Here is a 20,392-nt window from a genome sequence, read left to right as displayed (position 1 = left end):
CCCTACCCAAAGCTGTAAAGGAATGTGAATCCCTGCCCACATTCAAAACCGCCCTTAAAGGGCACCTACGGGAGGCTGCAATTCGAAACTGGCCACCGTAAATGCCCAAAACCCCCACCACCTCCTAATAGACAGTCTCCTCCCCACCGCATGTATATATTCCCTCCCCGCCGTATGTATATTTCCCTACCACCCACCCACCCCCTCCTAATGTACAGTCCCCTCCCCATCATATGTATATACTCTGTCAGGATCTAGGGGTAACAGTACTGTATATTTGAATACCGCCTATGTCACAAATGTATCAGTACTAAATACCTATATGTCCCTATGCCATAAATGTCATGTATGTTGTGTATGTCATAAATGTCTATATGAATTGAAAATGGGGGACCCTGATGGAAACAAGACAAACGTCTTTCTCAGGTCTGCATCCCCTTAACAATTGTATGTATTGAGCCGTACTGTATTGTACCCATTCTGCAATCTGTTAAATAAAGTTTTCATTCATTCATTCATTACTACCACTTTGAGTGACAGACTGACTATCCAAGTAGAATGGCATGTGAACAGGCCACACCCGTCCGCTTCTTTCATTGGTCAGAAAGGGAAGGGGGAGGGGAATAGTCTGGATCAAGTTTCAAAGTCACTTCCGATTATTTAGCTACATAAAGACAGAGAAAGGAGACACAATGGAGAGGATAAACCCGTATGTACTTCTTAACCGATTAATTCCAACGGAGATAGCAAGGAAGGAGGAAGATAATGCCACAACTGCCGTGAAGATAGAAGATACGATAACAGATATCGACTCAAGAATAGAAGATCATTGGCGGGCTCCTTTGGAGAATCAAAAATACTTTCTTTTTGATTCAGCGGCAGACATCTCGTACACCGATGAGGAAATCACTTTTCGGGAAGGAATGGGTCTACGTGAGGAGGAAGACACGTGAGTGTTTGTGTCAGCATTATGACGTCAACGTTGAAGTGGTTTAACTAGTAAGAGATGTTGTACACAAAACAAGTGTGTTGCATATTTTGAAGTGGTGATTGACAATACTGAACAAGCATGGTATCCTCGCAATTACTTTATTCCCACGTTGCTGCTTACTAAGCTAACCCTCACACTGCTGGTGATGATAAATCAGCTTTTTTTTTTTTTTAAATAAACGAACAGGATAGTTGATGATAATAAACATTTAACTTCATCATCTGAAATATTCTAAAACCATTAAGTCTCCTATAAGCCAGTCTCCTTTCTGTGTGTGTGTGTGTGTGCGATAGATTGACTGGACACCGGTGCAACTCAATATCAGCTTGTGCATTTACAGTATATAAACAAAGATTGGATATAAACAATACCATCATCACCGAGAGTCACTGTTATGCTAACCATGGTTCTGTATCGTATGGCTCTCGCTCGGCGTCACTCTCTGCACTGTCCTCGCACACGTGCACGCGCACTGAATAAAGACCACAATGTACCTTTAATCCCAATATTTGTCTGACCACACCCCTATCAGTTTACCCATAAGCAGGGGTGGGGCCACCCACTCGCCTCCTTCTCGCTTTCACCACAAGGAAGTGCCTCGGTAGATCCCCACTTGAAGTGATGTGATGGTAGGAGAAGAGTTGGAAAACAAGGATACGTTGACATATCTTTATTTTCTCTCTCACTATTTTCGAGAAAATACAGCGATATTGTCTTCGTACTGGAGTGTCTGGAAGATGATGATCATTCTAAAAATCCTCCACCGGTTTTCGTATTGGGAGTTTGCGCCGCTACATGCCTTTCCAACTGCAGTCCTTGCAGTCCTGTGTGCTGGTTGCGGTAAAGACACAGCTGGGCTGTAGGACGCGCCGCTGTTGTGAGAAGCGGTGGGTTCCAGGTTTGGTGAGTTATGTTTTGCTGGCAAGCTCCACTTGTCTGTTAGTGCTATGGGGGCTAGTTGACAATGTTTATGAAAACCGGCCCCAGACTAGGGTCCTTTGTTCAGCCTCTTAGGCGACAGAAGACCTTGGTCTGAAGCCCATTATAGTTTAACTAGTGGGCCACGACCATTAACACTGGTGATCCCTGTGTTTTCTGGACGAGTGGATGTTTTCTCTGTCACCGTGAGCCCCATCTTTCATATCCAAATGAGAGTATTCCTCACGAGGAAATATGGGCATAGATGTTCGGTAGCGGAAGATCTGTGTTCAAAGTCAGCTACAGGCCATTTGGGTATTGTGCTGGCTCCGTCGGGTGTTGGTAAAATCACTGTTGTAAAACTGTTAACATCTTGTTTATCTTTTCTCTTAAAAAGTGAGGAGGGTTTCAGAACGGCGGCCTGTCTGAGTGAGTGTTATATCATTGTGTACAAGTTCAGGTGATAGCTGTTTAGCTTACGTACTAGTGGTGGCCTACTGTTAGCCAGTCAGCTGTTAGCTGCGGCGCTAGCCTGCTGTGATCACTAGGTGGCCTACCTGGCTAGGCTAGGAAACGTTAGCTTGCTGCTATCGGCCGAGGCTCAGCGCGCCGCCGCGGTTCCCAACTCCCCTCTCCCTCACGGGGAGAGGCGGGGGGGATTCGAAGCTCCCCTCTGGTTGCGTGCGCCGTTCGCTCGGCGTCTCGCGGGCAGGGGCGGTAGCGACCGACGGTTAGAGCGGCCGTTAGCTTAATGCTACTCTGTTGAACGTGCTTTGATTATAACATGTTTTAAACACTCTTGACTACGACGTCATCTTTGACAGAGGATGTTCGTCGAACCTGCCCTGGGCCAGGACGGCAAGGACTGCGTCAACAAGAGGGACCGTAGCGACGGGATGGAGCGGCGACGCTGCCCAGATCGACAACACAGGACGGCTGTGTTTTAGGGCTGTCTTAAATACTTCGAAGCTTCGAAGCTTCGTTCGATGGCACAAGCTTCGAACATTTAAAAAAAAATCGAAGTTTAAAAAAATAAAAAATAAATAAAAGTTTTATTTTTTTAACTTCACTTTTTTTTTTCTGTTCGAAGCTTGTGCCATCGAAATAACGTGTATCCATTCAACTAGCTGCTGTACTGCTATGGTAGCTAGCCTAGCCGCAATGCTATGGCCGATCACATTCACGTTAGCATGTAAGATAACAACAAGAGCTTTACTGTAGGTTTAGTCTCTCGCTTTTTGAGAGACATAAACTCTCTGCTCTTGGTGGTACATTGTGTTGATGACTCTGCACCCCCCCTTAACAACTGTTTTCAGGGAACAAACTTAACTTTTTGACTTACCAGCCATTTGGCTGGTAGATTTTAAAAACTACCAGCCAGGCAGATTTTTTACCAGCCATTGGCGGTTGGCTGGTACTTATTTTGTTCCCTGACTGTTTGTATTGAGCCGTATTGTATTGTACCCATTCTGCAATGTTAAATAACGTTTATCCATTCAACTAGAGCTATACTGCTATGGTAGCTAGCCTAGCCGCAATGCTATGGTCGATCCCATTCACGTTAGCATGTAAGCTAACAACAACAGTTTAGTCTCTCGCTTTTCGATTTTCATTTTTTATTTGTATTTTTTACTTCAATTTGTGTGTGTGTGTGTGAACAATCCACTTTATTTATAGAGCACATTTAAAAACAACAAAGTTTACCAAGTGCTGTACAAGTCCCACAACATAAGATAAAAAAATAAATAAAAAAAAAAAAACGTTTTATTTTATCGAAGCTTCGAATTAAAATCGAAGCTCGGCCCCGAAGCTTCGATCGCCAAAAAAAGCTTTGAAGGTCAGCCCTACTGTGTTTACTACGGTGCCTTGAGACTGCACTTCGCTTGATCTACGCTCCGGGTAGGCAAGGTTTGGCCAGACCTTGTACACTTCTTCTGGCTTTCCCTTCTAAATGTTTTGTAAATAACGATGTTTTCCAAAAACGAGTGTTGCTGCACTACATTTAGGATACGACGCAAGTTATGTGTGAATTGTCTTGTCACTGGTATTTAGCTTCTCCATGCAAATCGGGTTGTTGTTACAGATGTGAAAATGATCTGGTTTGTTGTGTTGAGAAACATCATGTGTGTTTATATGTACCGTGTACTCACAACTAAGGGGGTTAACTAACTTATAAAGCTATGCTTAGTGACAAATGAGTAAAGAATGATTCTTTTCTCAGCCTGTAATGACAATGAACAGTGTGTTCACATATTAACAGATTTTCCTGTTTTAACTGGCCGTATTAAGGGTAAAGTAGGAGGATTGTGTTTCCCCCCGGTTCCCTGGGGACTTCTTCATCCTCCTTTCAGACATGTTGTTGCACTACATTGTGTCACTGTGTGGTAGGGATACGATGTAACCCTTAGCTTGATTGCTGAGGTTGTGCTAAAACTGCTGGAGAAACTTTATTTTCCTAAAAGAAAAGATTGTTTGGTCGCTTTCGTGTGTGCTTAGCAAGGCCTGTGGCCGATACTAATCGAGAATTATGTATTCTCTCATTATGAAAAACGGCGTTCCTCTGTAGAGTGTTTTTGCCATTTTTTGTAGGTGATGATGGGTAGTGTGTGGCATGTGACCTACAACTGGGTTGGACTGGCCACAGAAGCACATGTGTAAGTTTGGTACCGGGGCTCTTGGAGAGCCCTCTCTATTCTGTGTTTTTTCCTTAGTAAAAATCAGATAGCAGGTTAGCTCATGCGCTGTGTGAAGCTGTCAGACGCTTCATAGAGCTGACTATGACTGTGTCATACTCTCTTTTTGTCATTACATCGTATCATGGTTGTGGGGTCGTAAAGGGGTGAACTGGTAACCTTTCCTCCCCCTTTTTTCTGTTGGTCAGGGGTAAACCCACCTGTCCTTCAAGGTTCCTGTCACGTTGCGGTTCGGCACGTTGCAGGGTGAGGGGGGGGGGGAGGGAGTTTCCTGGTCCCACGGCCTGGAATATTGGGCGTGTGCACCGCAGAAATTCCCCCGCCATAGAGTACGTCACCGTGCGCGTCTCTGTTGGTAGGACTTCCGTGTGCTGTTCAGGTCCATGTGATGGATCTGTTTCGGGGGGTGATGACAGAATGGATCTGAACATATGTAGAGGGGTCTCACGCCCTGGGGGTGGGCCACCGGGCGCGGTTCGCCCGAACGTCTGGGTGGCGCCTTTTCATGTTTAAGATCAACACGCATATCTGCCCCTTCTCCTGGAGTAGGCATGTCGGCGTGGTTAGGGCATGGGACTGGTTCTGGTCACGCTGGTCCGGATCAGTTGAACCCGTTGTCCGCCAGGGATGCAGATCTGCTGTTCTGGTACCCTGAGGGACTTGGGCTTTTTCAGGGGGAAAATGCCAGGTCGGTCCGGGTGTCACAGGGTTAAGCGCTATGGAGACCCTGGTTGGGTAAATTTTTTACTCAGCACTGTCGTAATGGCTTACGGCCATGCCAACCTGTACACGCTCGATCTTGTCAGATCTCGGCCGCTACACAGGTTGGTCCTGGTTAGTACTTGGTTGGGAGACCGCCTGGGAATACCAAGTACGGTGTGCTTGGGGCTGGTTCTCCATTCTATTTCGCTCCTCTCTCACGCATGGCGAAGAGGGGCCTGTTGGGGTGGTCTTTGACCTCCTCTGGTGACCCTGTGCTTCCCGTATCACCGGGCCCGGTCCGAAGTCATGTTTCGTCGACCCGTAGGCCTGGGTTAACCCTTTTTTGAAAACTGAAACACTTGTACTGCGGTATAGCCGTAGCCGGTGTATACCCGCAGGTGTGTTTTGGAGTTTTCTTTCTTGAGGGGTTATAGGAACAACCACCGCATTGGGTAACACCAAGGTGGTTGATTCCCTGGTGTGTTGGAGCAGTGTCAACTCCCGGGTTCACCGGTTGAGGGTGCCCCTGCACGTTCATGACGTCTGCCAATCGTGTCAGCCTTCTCTGCCTCAACCCCTCTGGGTGGGGGCTTTTTAAATGGAGGCTTGGTCATGCAACAACGCCAGCTTACGCCCCTTCCGCCGGGGCGGCTGTGTTCAGCTGTCCCCTCTGGCGCCTGTCTCGTCCGCAGTCTCCAGGCTAGGGTTAACAGCCTGTTGCCTGGTTTTTCCCCGGTGCGCTGCCTGCTTCCGTTGGTTAACCTTTTTTGTGTGCTTACGGCCATGCTGACTGCCTGTTCTGCAGGGTCAGTGTGCCAGGCGGTGTACTATTGGGGGGACAGGGCCCGCTCGGCTGAGGGGCCTTTGTCCGAATACGCTGGCGATGTGGGGGGCGGGGTCACTAAGTGCCCACCTGGTGGGGTCTTGATGCTGGCATCATGGACTTCTCCGGGCCCCCGTTCCAGGGGGTCCAGTCCCTTTGGTGGGTCTGGGTCTTCCTTCGCGCTCCGCTGCTATGGCCTTGCCACGGGGGTTGGGTTTGCCCTTGACCCTGTGATTCTGGGGGCAGTAACGAGGTTGTTCCCTCTGTTCGTTCCCGCGTGGCATGCGGGTTGTGCGTGTGTGTAGTCGTGGGGTCAAGCCACGGTCTGCTCACCCTGTGCGTTGAGTTGCTTGAGTGCCTCTTCGCACGGTCGGGTCCGTCGCCCTCCCGTGAAGCCCCCAATAGGGGGGGTGCCCTCCATTAGGGGGGGTCGGGGGGGCTCGGCCCTCCCTGTTCTGATGGTTGTGGGGGGCTTTCAGCGGGGTGTATTTGTCGGCCGATGGCTCTCGCTCGGCCTCCCTTGTGCAGAGAGTGACGCAGAGCGAGAGCCATACGATACAGAACGTTAGGTTATGACTATAACCAAGTTCTGTTAGTATGGTGACGCTCGGCGTCCGACGCCGCTGCAGCCCTTGATCTCGCCTTGTGGTGAAAGCTTGGGAAGGAGGCGAGTGGGTGGCCCCACCCCTGCTTATATGGGTAAGCTGATAGGGGTGTGGTCAGACAAATATTGGGATTAAAGTAGGCCTGCCACGATAACACATTTTGCTGGGCGATTAATTGCCCCCGAAAATATCGCGATAAGCGATATTATTGCGACCGGTTAGAGATTTTTTTTTTTTTAGAAATTTATTTCCCAAAACTTTTATTTTGAAGCCCACCGCTCCGTCTTTTCCGGTTTTAGACTTATTTTGAAGCCCACCGACCGGAGCGGAAGTATTGTTGTTATTATCCTAGCAGCATCTCGTCCGGTTCTGTGTTTTTGAGCTAATGATAAAACAAATGTTGAGATTGTTGGTGAGCAACTAACTTTAGGTTAGTTTTAACGTTAGCTACTAACGTTAGATGCAGCTACTACAGGCAATCAACGATGAGGAGGAAGCGTCAAAGCCGTATAGAATAGAATAGCCCTGTGGTGCGTAGGCACGGGAGCGCAACTCGATTACCCGTTATAATAAATTTATTCATGTTTAACTTGTCCCCGTGTCCAGTCCTTTGACTAGTCCCACCCGTTCATTGTAAACAATGATGCATGTAATTGTATTAACGTTATTCTGTGTTGTAGCTATGCTATACGTTGTATTTCGTTTGTTAGCTATTTAGCTAATGTTGTTGGCATTGAATGAGCATCAACACTAGATCTTTAATCTTTATTTAGCAGTCCAGTTTCTCCGGGCAGTAGCGAGTAACTACTTGGGTCTAAAAATAGCTAACGTTACACTTAGGCCTGCCGCGATAAGCAATAAATCGATTAATTGCCGCGATAATTAAAATGAATGCAATGATTTTGACGGGCGCGATTAATTGCTATTTGCGCGTTTGTTTTAATGAGGCGGACCCAGTGCCCCTTGTCAGTCACTGTCCGTGTTGGGAGGCGGGCCGCTGGCTTTACTACAGAGCACAGCACAGGAGCTCCGTGGGGCTAACGTTACCCCTCATTGTGTCTATTCTACTAGCATTAACGTTACTCATACAAACAGAGTAAACACAGTTTTCAATCAATCAATCAATAACAACATTAACGAGACCCTCGTTGTGTCTATTCTGCTAACGCTAACGTTACCTCTCATTGTGTCTATTCTACAAGCGTTAACGTTAGCTAGGCTGTCTATGCTAACGTTAACGAGCATTAGGCTAACAAGCTGTAACGTTACCAGTCGCGTCTATTTGCTAACGTTAGCATTAGGTAATAACCGGTTTAAAATGGATGGTGATTACCTCACGTTGTGTCTATTCTACTAGCATTAACGTTACTCATACAAACAATCAATAGCGAGTTATATTGATCACGCTATGTACGATAGCCATGCTAAAACCCTAGCACAACATTAGCACCTAACCTAACAACAAGCCTTAACAAGTCAGCGATCTTTTTGCGAGACTAAACTCTCCGCTCGGTGGCAAATTGTGTTGATGTCGGTTTTGTTTAATCAATAAATGAGGCAGAATACACAGTGACTGTATCCTTTGTTTATTGCACTTGTGCCTGCTGCAAACATAATGATTATGAAATCCTAGAGACGCGTCTCTATTCAGTGGTCTGCAGTGTTTCACGTGACTTTTCTGGTACCCAAAAAGTACCTGATAATCACAACAATACTTCCGGTCCGGTCGGTGGGCTTCAAAATAAAAGTCTTAAACACCGGAAAAGACGGAGCGGTGGGCTTCAAAATAAAAGTTTTGGGAAATAAATGTCTCCAAAAAAAAAATTCTCTAACCGGTCGCAATAATATCGCTTATCGCGATATTTTCGGGGGCAATTAATCGCCCAGCAAAATGTGTTATCGTGGCAGGCCTAGTTACACTACAAAGAACGCTATTTGGTTAAAAGGAGCAACACTATTGAGAAATGTAGTTAAGCTATATGTGGCGTTGCTAGTGCCCCACGGAGCTCCCGTGCTGTGCTCTGTAGTAAGGCCAGCGGCCCCCCACACGGAGTGACTGACGAGGGGTACTACTGGTTCCGCCTCATTAAAACAAACGCGCAAATGGCAATTAATCGCGCCCGTCAAAATCATTGCATTAATTTTAATTATCGCGGCAATTAATCGATTTATTGCTTATCGCGGCAGGCCTAGATTAAAGGTACATTGTGGTCTTTATTCAGTGCGCGTGCACGTGTGCGAGGACAGTGCAGAGAGTGATGCCGAGCGTCACCATACTAACAGAACTTGGTTATAGTCATAACCTAACGTTAAATGTTGAGCTTTCTACCAGCCAGGGAATTTAGATCTACTACTGTGACTGCAGTACATCCCACCGGATGCTAATGCTAAGCTAGCAATGAAGGAACTGCATGTTTACATTAGCAAACAACATAACTCACACCCAGAGCCAGCCTCTATCGTTATATTATTATTAGAACATCATTATACTAGATAGAACATGTTTACACGGTACATCAGCTCAGAACTAGGCAAAATCTGCATATGGTTCGCTGATAACAAACTATCATTACACATGGGCAAAACAGAGTCCATTCTCTTCGGTTCAAATAACAAACTCAGCAAGACCGACTGCTTCTCAGTTACAGTGGGTGACAATATTGTCACAAGGAAAGAAGATATTACCTACCTGGGTTCCATCCTAGAGGCAAATCTTTCCTGTGACAAAATGGCATCCAATGTAATAAAAAAAAGTCAACCAACGAACTCAAGTTTCAAGTTTCTTTAATAGTTGTCATACAGAAGTACAGAATACTTTCATACAAAATGCTTCTTACTGTTACGCTCCAGAGACTGTGCTAGACAAGATAGTATCAAACATTTCTTGTACCGGATCTCCTCCTCACTGGTAAACAAGAATACCCTGAAGACTCTGGCAGGAGCACTCATTCAAGGGTACTACGACTATGCTTGCACCTCATGGTACCAAAGCACCTCAAAGGCGCTAAAAACAAAATTACAAACATCTCAAAACAAACTGGTCAGACTACTGCTTGACCTTACTCCTAGAACCCACCTCACCCCTGCCCACTTTGACAACCTAGGATGGCTTAGAGTAGACGACAGAGTACAGCAACTTGCAATGGGCCTGGTCTACAAGATACACTACACGACCAAGGTACCCATGTACATGTCAAAATACTTCCCAAAGGTCAGTGAATACCACGATCACAACACCAGAGGGAGCTCCACAAATCATGTTAAACCCAGATTCGGCTCAAACAAGGGACTAAACACGTTTCGCAATTATGCCACATCAATGTGGAACGCCCTACCCAAAGCTGTAAAGGAATGTGAATCACTACCCACTTTCAAAAACAAAAACACTCTCAAAAAACACCTAAGGGAGACTGCAATTCGAAACTGGCCCCTGTAAATGTCCGAACACAACCCCCTCCAATGTACAGTAAATTACCAAGTATGGTCTTGTCAATATTCCAATGTACAGTTTTGTTTGTACAGTTGTACAGTGTCCCCCACCCACCCCTCCTACCCACCCCCCCCCCCCCCCCCCCACTCCTACCCAACCCCCCCCCCCCACCCACCCAACCACCTCCAATGTACAGTGTCCCCCACCTACCCAATCCAATGTACAGTTTCTACGTCAAATGTATATACTCTTTTTTTTCTGGACTCTTTTTGTATCACAAGCGGTACTGTATTTGCAAATCTGGTATGTCATAAATGTATAGATGTAGCAGTACTGTCTATCTCTGTCATGTATGTTACGATGAATTGAAAATGGGGGACCCTGATGTAAACAAGACGAAAGTCTTTCTCTGGTCTGCATCCCCTTAACAATTGTATGTATTGAGCTAGGGCTGGGCGATATAACGATAACGATAAATATCGCGATATATTTTAATAATCGATATCGAATATCGAAATAAAAAAAAAATCGAAAAATCTTTTTTTTTTTTAATTTTTTTTACCTGCAACAGGGCAGTTTTAAAACCAGAGACAGTGGACAGACTTGTCTTTCTTGCCTGCAACTTAAAGTAATGGCTTTGCTTGTCCAAATGACAATACTGACCAAATTCAGATTTCTTTTTCTCTTGTCCATTTATTTTGTTTGCTTTCTAATTTAAAATACATTTTGAAACCGTCTGTACACAGTAGGCTATGTGTGCTAGCAGAACTAGACTCCAGTCACAAGTCACAGTGCACATGTGCGGTGGTTTGTCCACCAAAAAAGCGCCAAAAGATCGAAAATAAACTAGCAGAGCCAGAACTGTTCAACTCCTCTGGAGCCACAGCCAGCAGAGAAGCCGGTTTACTTTAGCTTTTAAACCAGCTGCAGCCTGAGAACTGGAGTGTGAGGGGATGTAACACTAAAGATGGCGGCAATGACAAAGAATTGCTGCAAAATAAACATACATCTGTTGTTAAAAAAAAAAAAAAAAAAAATGTTTTTTTTTTTTTTTTTTTTATACTTATAACAATTCGATAATTATCGATATCGAGAAATAAAATAAAATTATCATATCGTTATCGCGATATGATTTTTTTCCATATCGCCCAGCCCTATATTGAGCTGTACTGTACTGTACCCATTCTGCAATCTGTTAATAAAGTTTTCAATCAATCAAAACCAACATAGCTGATGCATATACAACCGTTCCCCTCCCCCATATGGGACGCATAGCTGTCAACATTGGCAGGAGAAAAACGTGCACATTTTAGCCCCGCCCCTTCTCCCGGCCCGGCCCCCTCCCACCCGGCCCCGCCCCCTCCCAATGGAGCTGCCTCGTCGCTCCCATCTGCTGGTCAAAACCTGTATTAAGGAAATTCACTGTATTATTTTACAGATTACTTTTGTTTTCCTACTTTAAGTGTAAATGCTATAAAAATACAGTAAATGACCTTTATCAAAATATTAACCATTAAATAAAGGTTGTAATCTGTAAATGTATTTGATTTTACTGTAATTTGACAGTATTTGGAAACCATAGATGCCAGACATTTAGTTTTCTTGCAGCTTTTTTTCTTACAGTGTACAGTCAGTGAATCCTAAATCTCCACTAGGCAACCACTTATCAGTCCAACAAGGACTGGGTGAACTAGTTGCTACCAGCGTTTCCGTTAGCCGGTAATTACCGGTATTTGACCGGCAAAATATGTTGAAGTCCGAATATTTAAATCTCTCCGGTCATAATGTAGGGTGAAAATAATTTCTCTAAGCACAATTTTATTATTTGAATTATATTAAAATAGGCTAAAATTAAATAGCCTATGCGATGAACGAAACAATCATTACATTTTGTTTCATTGTTGCTTCACTCTGATAAAGCGCGGATGGCGCCGCTCGGATGTGAATCTTTTTTTCTTTCTTTTTTTGAGCCTGCCTGGCCACCATAACGACAAACAGGTATACGAGCGAGAGAGAGAGATGGCCAAACAAGCTAAGCTTAACAAATATTTCATGAAACCAAGCACAAGCAGGTCTAATAATAATGACAACGAAGATGAGTCTTCTGAACTTGAAGTCACAGAGACCGCTGATGCCGTGGTGAAAGAAAACAGAAACAGAAATGTCGAGCGTTCAGGCCCGAGTGGAAAGTTTAATTCTCCTGGCTGAGGTGCGACATTATATCCACATTTTCCAGTTCACTGATCCAGCCGGGGTTACCACAGTTCATTCTGGAACCTCAGATCCCCGCTGATCATGGAGTTCTACAGTATCGCGTTGGATCCATACACATATCGATTTTTCCGAATGGTGATCAGGAATTGGAATATACCAGTTGGATACCATCTGATGTCAGGTAAGGACTCTATGTTATCAGTGTTAGGATAATCAGAGTAAGTTTGATGAAGTTATAAACTGTTTTGTGAAATGTCTTCTTTCGGTTTCACTGTAAAAGTCCGAGAGGAAATGAACGGAGCGATTATCCGTGCGCGGCCCGAATGTGCTTGCGTGCACGTATAATATTGATCATCTAGCGTTTATTTGAAAACTATTCATAAAAAGGTAATTTAAATCATAGATTAGGCGATATTAACGTTAACATTGGCGCCGATGGTGGCATTCAGCCGGTAAAAAGGAAAACCAGGCTGACCGGAATTTCTCGAATATGTCCGGGGATAGAAATCTTGCAGGACACCCAGACCGGCACGAATATGTTCTAACGGAAACGCTGGTTGCTACATTAAATTAATCAGACACCTGGTTGAAAGTGAAATGCTGTGAACATCCCTGCATTAAGTGTAAGACAAATTCAGTATAAATTCAGTTTATGTACTTATGTAGTAGTAGCAATAACATGTTCATATTTATTGAAATCTTACAATTCATACATAAATGTTATGATGAATTGAAAATGGTGGAAGAAGTCCTTCTCTGGTCTGCATCCCCTTAACAATTGTGTATTGCGCCATACTGTATTGTACTGTATTGTAAGTTAGCAATCAATCAATGTATTACCATAGTGTCTTTATACCTTCATCACTGTAGGCTACATATTAATACTACAACTCAAGAATAATCAAGAGGTTTATTTGTCACATACATAGTGAAATGCAGGTGGCCAGACATTTAGTTTTCTTGCAGCTTTTTTTCTTACAGTGTACAGTCAGTGAATCCTAAATCTCCACTAGGCAACCACTTAGGCCTAAAAAAAATAATGGTTTGTTTCCGGTTGCCGACCGACCCTGCCGATTTAGGTGCGACCCAATATATTTTATGAGTTTAAAAAAATATATATATAAAAAAATATATATATATATATTTTTTTTACGTGCCAATACCGTGAACAGGGCGTGAAGAAGGTTGAAATACAGTACAATCCCGGGAAAAACGGGAGTGTTGACAGCTATGATGGGACGATCTGACCACCTCCTTGTTCCTACCCAAGTACACCCCAATCATGTGTGTGAAGCCCTCAGTTAGAACAGTCAAAATGGGCTGAGCAGGGCTCTACACTAACTTTTCCCCAAGGAGCAAATGTGCTCTTAAATGAAATTTTTTTGGAGCACACAAAGACATTTAGTAGCACAGTGAATTTTTTTCAAGTAACAGATTTTATTAACAAACTATTTATTATATGTATATTATAGTGTGTGTGCATACTAAGGGACAAACATCTGTGCAATAGCACATTCTCGAAGTCAACTTCCTGTTTGTTGTTGCTACGCAACTACGCGATGTGGGCATAAAGGAATGGCGACGATGCAACATGTTAGATGCATTTGACCCGTTGTGAGAAAAAAAAAACACCACAAGACTTATTTCGGGTCGCAAAATAGGCGCACTGCTGTGTAGCCCTGCTCCTCTGCTTGACCGCCCTGCGCCACACAGACATTAGCACGGACTGGGCGGATATGACTCGTCGACTTGCCACTGGGTTTTTCAAAATAAGAGTATCGATATGAACCGAACGTTGTTAGCTGCCGGAGCCATAGATATTATGACTGGAGCTGCGCTTGGGGCGCAAATGAGACCCGTCACTAGAGCTGCCGCGATTACCGCATTACCGCGGTATCGCTGTTACATCACGGCCACCGCAGAGTAGGCTGAATACCGCATCACCGCTGTTTTTTATAATAATAATAATGAAGTACCCTCCTCTCGTTGGGCTTGCGGCTCTGCAGATATACCCTACTCCTCTATCCGAGGTTCCAAGCGACCCTATTGGGTACCAGAAAAGTCATGTGAAACATTGCAGACCACTGATTGGTCAGAAGAGAGACGCGTCACACGTTGGGAGCGTCCTGCAGTTTTTTACATCCTGAATGTCAGCCATTGATCAGAGCTCATCACAATACGGCTAATAACGTTAGCTTTAGCTCCCCGCCGGAGTGGACTACCATCGCTCCTCAGGAGTACTAAACGAGACATAATGATTTTACTGTCTGCAACGAATGTTATAATAAAAGCCCTTCGTTCTATACACTTGTCTGATTGAAAACTTTATTAACAGACCGCAGAATGGGACAACTCAGCACGCTCTGAGCAAAGAAAGGAACTGAGATGGTCCGGTAAATACGCTGATGTTATTGAACGTATAACTATATAATGGTAATGCCACAAAACGAATGCCTTTATTATAAAGTAGTAACTTTATAGTAATAATAATAAGAAAGGGTCGGGGGGGTAACCACCCCTGCCCGCGACACCGAGTGAACGGCGCACGACCAGAGGGGAAACTTCGAATCCGTGTTTCACTTTCAATAACTAATGCGTGCTTGCCGAATCCCAAACAATATTCATGCTGCAAAGTCATCCTCTAAAGATCGACATTTAGACTAGAGGCAGGCTATATGCTATAAAAAGTAGACTACTACTAAAAAAAAAATGCATTCAAATTTTTTTTTTTTTTTTGTGCGTGCGGTAATAACCGCGGCGGTAGGAAATATTTTGCAAATCCGTGCGGTAAGGAAAACATCAATACCGCGGCAGCTCTACCCGTCACAGGATTTTCAAAATAAGAGTATCGATATGAACTATTTTGTTACAAGCCAGGTGGCGGGCAGACCTCTCATTGTTACTCGCCAAACCTTAAATCTGCCCGCGGTTGGCGTGTACTTATTTTGTTCCCTGCATATGTCATGTCCTGGCTAGAAGTGTTTATTAACCCATTCTCTGCCACCACTTTGATCATCCTAAACCATCCTCTGCCAGCGCTATTTGTCTATGGAGATGTTCACCTTCTTTGCAGGGCTATAACTTTTAAAATTGTATTGCTAAATTGACATTACTATGGCCCATTCAACATCAATTATCTACCGTTCAGGATCTAGGAACGTTTTACTTTTTCATTCATACTAAAATACCGTCTAGAGTATAAATATGTTTTTATCGTTTTCTGCAGTATTTCATAGAATGTGAGATATAGGCATAAATGCATATATTAGATTATCAAATGCAGTTTGATACCGATCCATGCTATATTAAAAATTTCAACTGTACATGGTCCTAAACGTCATGACTGATCATCTGCAGGTGAACGGGGGGGGGGGGGGGGGGTCGTTTATAATTCAATGACCAACGTTAAATGATTTATGTAGTATGGGTGATATATTGATCAGAGCAGTTTGTATCGAAAATGATAAAGAAAAACGCTGAAACTCACGTCAGTCTCCTCGTAGCGTTGGGCGATGAGAGTGGAGCAAACGGATCCCAATTATGTGATGTTGATCGATGCGATCCATTTCCGGTTTGTATATTACTAATACATGTCCAAATCATGTTGATTATTGAGTTATGGCAAAGATCCCTATCCACGGTGTCTGTATTGAGCCCCGGGACGATAAACGAGTGGCCGGACGAAATTAGGGGACGGACCGAGCTCCAACTGGCACTTCCGGTTTGGCAACTCGCCGATCGGCCACCAGGTGGCGGTATTGAAGCGTTGCAGAGTTGTGATGGCTCAGACAGCATCAGCCAAGACTCTGTCGGTGAAATATGAATACCATGACGAAAATATGAAATATTGATCTCAAACACGCCTTACGGCGTGATTGGCAGACAATGCATGGCGGAGAAACCCGCCTTAACACGTGATTGGCGGAGAATGGGTTAAACACCGGGAGTTATTATTAAACAACAATGGCATGTACAGAGTATTTGCGTTCGTGTTACAGAAGCTATTGAGCTTGATCGGGATGATGCAACTGTGGGCTGACCTTCGAAGCTTTTTTTGGCAATGGAAGCTTCGGGGCCGAGCTTCGATTTTAATTCGAATATGACTTTTTTAATAGTTTTATTTTTATTTTTTTTATCTTATGTTGTGGGACTTGTACAGCACTTTGGTAAACTTTGTTGTTTTTAAATGTGCTCTATAAATAAAGTGGATTGGATTAATTAATTAAGTCGCCCCTTTCGTGACTGACGCAGCCAACAAGGTTTCACTCGGCTGTGTGATTTATTTCAAGGTGGATCGCTGTTGTCATTTGAACAACTTCAGATTTCATGGGAACTACCAATCCCCCAAATCAAGAATGTTTAAGATGAATGAAGTAAGATTTTGATTATTTGAAATATGGCCTGTGTAGACTAAACTAAGTCTACAAGGTCCGGATTCTACATGGTCCGGCAATGTAGACCTTGTAGACTCCACTACAGACCAATTATCAGTGAATGTTCATGCATTTTTAAGAAGGGCTACTTCCACAAAAAAACAAAGAACTCACCAAAACATCTCAGTAGCACCTTATCTAAATGTTCTATTTCATATATGGAGATTCATATTTATTTATGTATTGCATGCATTTCTACATTTTATTTCCTATTTTGTTTATTCATCCCAGTATCTTTCTTTCTTATGTGTGGAATTCTACAAGGCATGTAGGTGTATTATATGTGTTTGAGGATGATATCCTTCAAACAGGCAATAGTGATGATATAATTTGGGCAGTGCTGAGCTGGGTTACTTTCCTCCAGTGTATTTGTCCCCCGGCCCCACCCAATGGCCCCATGCACACACACACACACATACACACACACAAATCGAAGTAAAAAATTCAAATAAAAAATGAAAAGCGAAAAGCGAGAGACTAAACCTAACGCTCTTGTTGTTGTTAGCTTACATGCTAACGTGAATGGGATCGACCATAGCATTGCGGCTAGGCTAGCTACCATAGCCGTACAGCAGCTAGTTGAATGGATAAACGTTATTTAACATTGCAGAATGGGTACAATACGGCTCAATACAAACAGTTGTTAACACTTTCAGTGCCACCAGGGGGCGCACGACTTAGTGCTTGAATGCCACCATCCACTTCAATGTTAACGTTAATATCGCCTAATCTATGTTTTAAATTATGGCTATGTGTCTAATCTGCCCGTCGCTTATCAAAGAATAATTTTCCAGTCAGTGCTGTCAAGGCAGATTGGTTTTTTATCACTTAATTTCCGTTTGAGAGCATTTTGAAAAGCACCTGTTTTGAGGTAAAAAAACAGCCCATTCTGGGCCATTCTGTGATAATCGTCTTTTACTGGAATATTCCAGAACGTTGATATTTGTCTGCCTATTTATGAATCGTTTTCAAATAAACGCTAGATGATCAATATTATACGTACACGCACGCCCATTAGAGCCGCGCGCTGATAATAGCCGTTTTCATTTCCTCATGGATTTTACAGTGAAACCGATAGAGCACATTTCACAAAACGGCTTATATCTTCATCAAAACGAGTCTGATTATCTTAACACTGATAACATAGATTCCTTACCTGACATCAGATGGTATCCAACTGGTATATTCCAATTCCTGATCACCATTCGGAAAAATCGATAAGTGTATAGATCTAACGTGTATACAGTAGAACTCATGATCCGCGGCGCTCAGAGGATCCATAATGAACTCTGGTAACCCCGGCTGCATCAGTGGACTGGAAGATGTGGAGTACAGGATTTTTTTCCCCATCCATTTTCATTGAGTCCATTCCAAAATCCCTGATGTCATCTCGGAGACGATAGGGGGCGCTTTTTTCCACATCTGATCGCCGGCGGCTCTTGGGTAGGCTAGGGTAGGCTCGCGTGATGCAATATGATTTCAGATCGCTAAAAAAAAAGAAAAAAAAAGATTCAGAGAAATCTCGTGAGTGGCTTTCAACGTAACTATTATAAATCTGAGAAAACTCGTGAGTGGCAATCAAAGTGTTAAGGGGGGGTGCAGAGTCATCAACATAATGTACCACCAAGAGCGGAGAGTTTATGTCTCTCAAAAAGCGAGAGACTAAACCTAACGCTCTTGTTGTTAGCTTACATGCTAACGTGAATGGGATCGACCATAGCATTGCGGCTAGGCTAGCTACCATAGCAGTACAGCAGCTAGTTGAATGGATAAACGTTATTTCGATGGCACAAGCTTCGAACATAAAAAAAAAATCGAAGTTACATTTTTTTTTTTTTTTTTTAACTTCGATTTTTTTTAAATGTTCGAAGCTTGTGCCATTGAACGAAGCTTTGAAGTATTTAAGACCGCCCTAACTGTGTGTATGTGATGCAATACACGATAATAGCGTCGCATAGCTGGCCTTTTTCTGAAAACCCAAGTAGTAGCCAAGCACATGTTGTTCCATAGCATACCCCTTCAGTTGATCATGACAAATCCTCTCTTACCTTGACGATTAAAAAGCCTCCATAATTTAGTAAATAGTATCTCCATGGCTGGTGTTGAGCTGTAGCCAGCTAGCATTGATGCTATCCAATGCTATCAACATTAGCTAAATAGCTTAACTAAATACAATAGACAGTGGTATCCTGAGGTAATGTTAAATACAGACAACGTTTGCTTGTCGAAATGACTGGACACACAGGGACAAGTTAAACATCAATCAATAAATTGATTCCAACAGGTAGTTTGAGCTGCATGTGAGCCGCGGTCTTTCTCTCCTCTCCTTTGGAAAACTAATGTTACGTTAGCTCGAAAAGCACAGAACCGGCCGACACAAGTTAAGCTGCTAGCAACAGACACTATAACACTTCCGGTCTGGGGTTTTCAAAATAAAAGAGCGACGTCTAAAACAGGAAAGACATTTATTTTGTAAATTTGTGGCACGCACTTATTATCTTGAGACATTTTCGTTTGTACGGAAACCTTTTTTTAAATGGAAACGAAAAAGATCAAATCGTTTTAGTCTGGACAAGGCCTGAGAGCCGCTAGGGCCTCCTCCTACTATTCAACTCTTATTGAGTCTGGCCACTCAAACCCAAAGCTTCTGTTTTCTACCATCAACCAGATGCTCAAGCTCAGGGACGCATCTGCCACAATCCCCTCCACTGTTGAATGGAACTGTTTCATGGACTTTTTCAAAACCAAGATCGAAACAATCGGGCACAACATTGCCCCTACTCAACTGGCCCCTCCATCCGACACTGCCCTTACGGTGGCCCTACCCATGGATGCTTTCCTGAGGTCACTCAATATGAACTCTTCCACCAGGCGTATAAAAGTCTATTGGATCATGTCTCCAGCACCCCCACAGCCGTAGCTACAACCACTTAATGTTGAGGCTCTCATCCACATTCATTCATTTTCTCCCCCCGCTCTCCCATGATTTCAGAATACCGGAAGTGTTGCGGTGGTCTATGGGTCTACGTGAGGAAGACGCGTGAGTGTTTGTCAGCATTATGATGTCATAATATCGTTATTATTTATAACGTTAAAGTGGTTGAACTAGTACGATTTTGTACACAAAACAATTGTGTTGCATATTTTTAAGTGATTGACAATACTGAACAAGCATGGTATCCTCGCCATTCCTTTATGCCCATGTCACTGCTAACGCTAACTACCGGTAAGCTAAGCTAACCCTGTAAACCAGGGGTCTCAAACTCAATTTACCTGGGGGCCGGGCCGCTGGAGGTAGAGTCTGGGTGAAGCTGGGCAGCATAAAATATTCCACAAAAAAGGGTTTCAAGCATTAAAAAAAATGTACAACTTCTCAATCTTTAGCAATAACATTTCAGAACATGAACGATTCTTCAGAACATAGGCTTCTCTTGCCTACTCCTTGCTGCCAGAGACATGGCAGCGCTTCCTCTTATGACCAAGTCACTAATGTTGCTGTCATGAGCCTGCACTAGGGTAGCCTACAAGTGATAAAATAAATAAAACGTCCAACTCTCGCAACGACTCGGCAAAAAGTCGAGTC

The 20,392-nt window shown here is 43.7% G+C and overlaps 1 protein-coding gene across 3 annotated transcripts in view; it reads left to right on the top strand.

Moving 5' to 3' along the window:
* Window positions 1–692: 692 nt before the first annotated feature.
* LOC311238670 (piggyBac transposable element-derived protein 4-like) overlaps window positions 693–20,392 on the top strand; it is a 66,591-nt gene continuing 46,891 nt past the window's right edge. For 2 of the 3 annotated variants that reach the window (XR_014620388.1, XM_084326818.1), the window contains exon 1: window positions 693–949. Coding sequence is in view for 1 of the 3 variants with exons in the window: in XM_084326817.1 (XP_084182943.1) it covers window positions 19,827–19,849 (23 nt within the window). In the remaining 2 variants the exon portion in view is untranslated. Of the gene's footprint in view, window positions 950–19,807; window positions 19,850–20,392 lie in introns of those variants that run through there. The other variant, XM_084326817.1, reaches the window with a different exon arrangement.

This window comes from Notolepis coatsorum, assembly GCF_963971535.1.
Source record: "Notolepis coatsorum genome assembly, chromosome: 13".
Lineage (NCBI taxonomy): Eukaryota > Metazoa > Chordata > Actinopteri > Aulopiformes > Paralepididae > Notolepis > Notolepis coatsorum.
The sequence above is the reverse complement of the archived record's forward strand: the minus strand, read 5'-3'. Positions and strand labels throughout refer to the sequence as shown.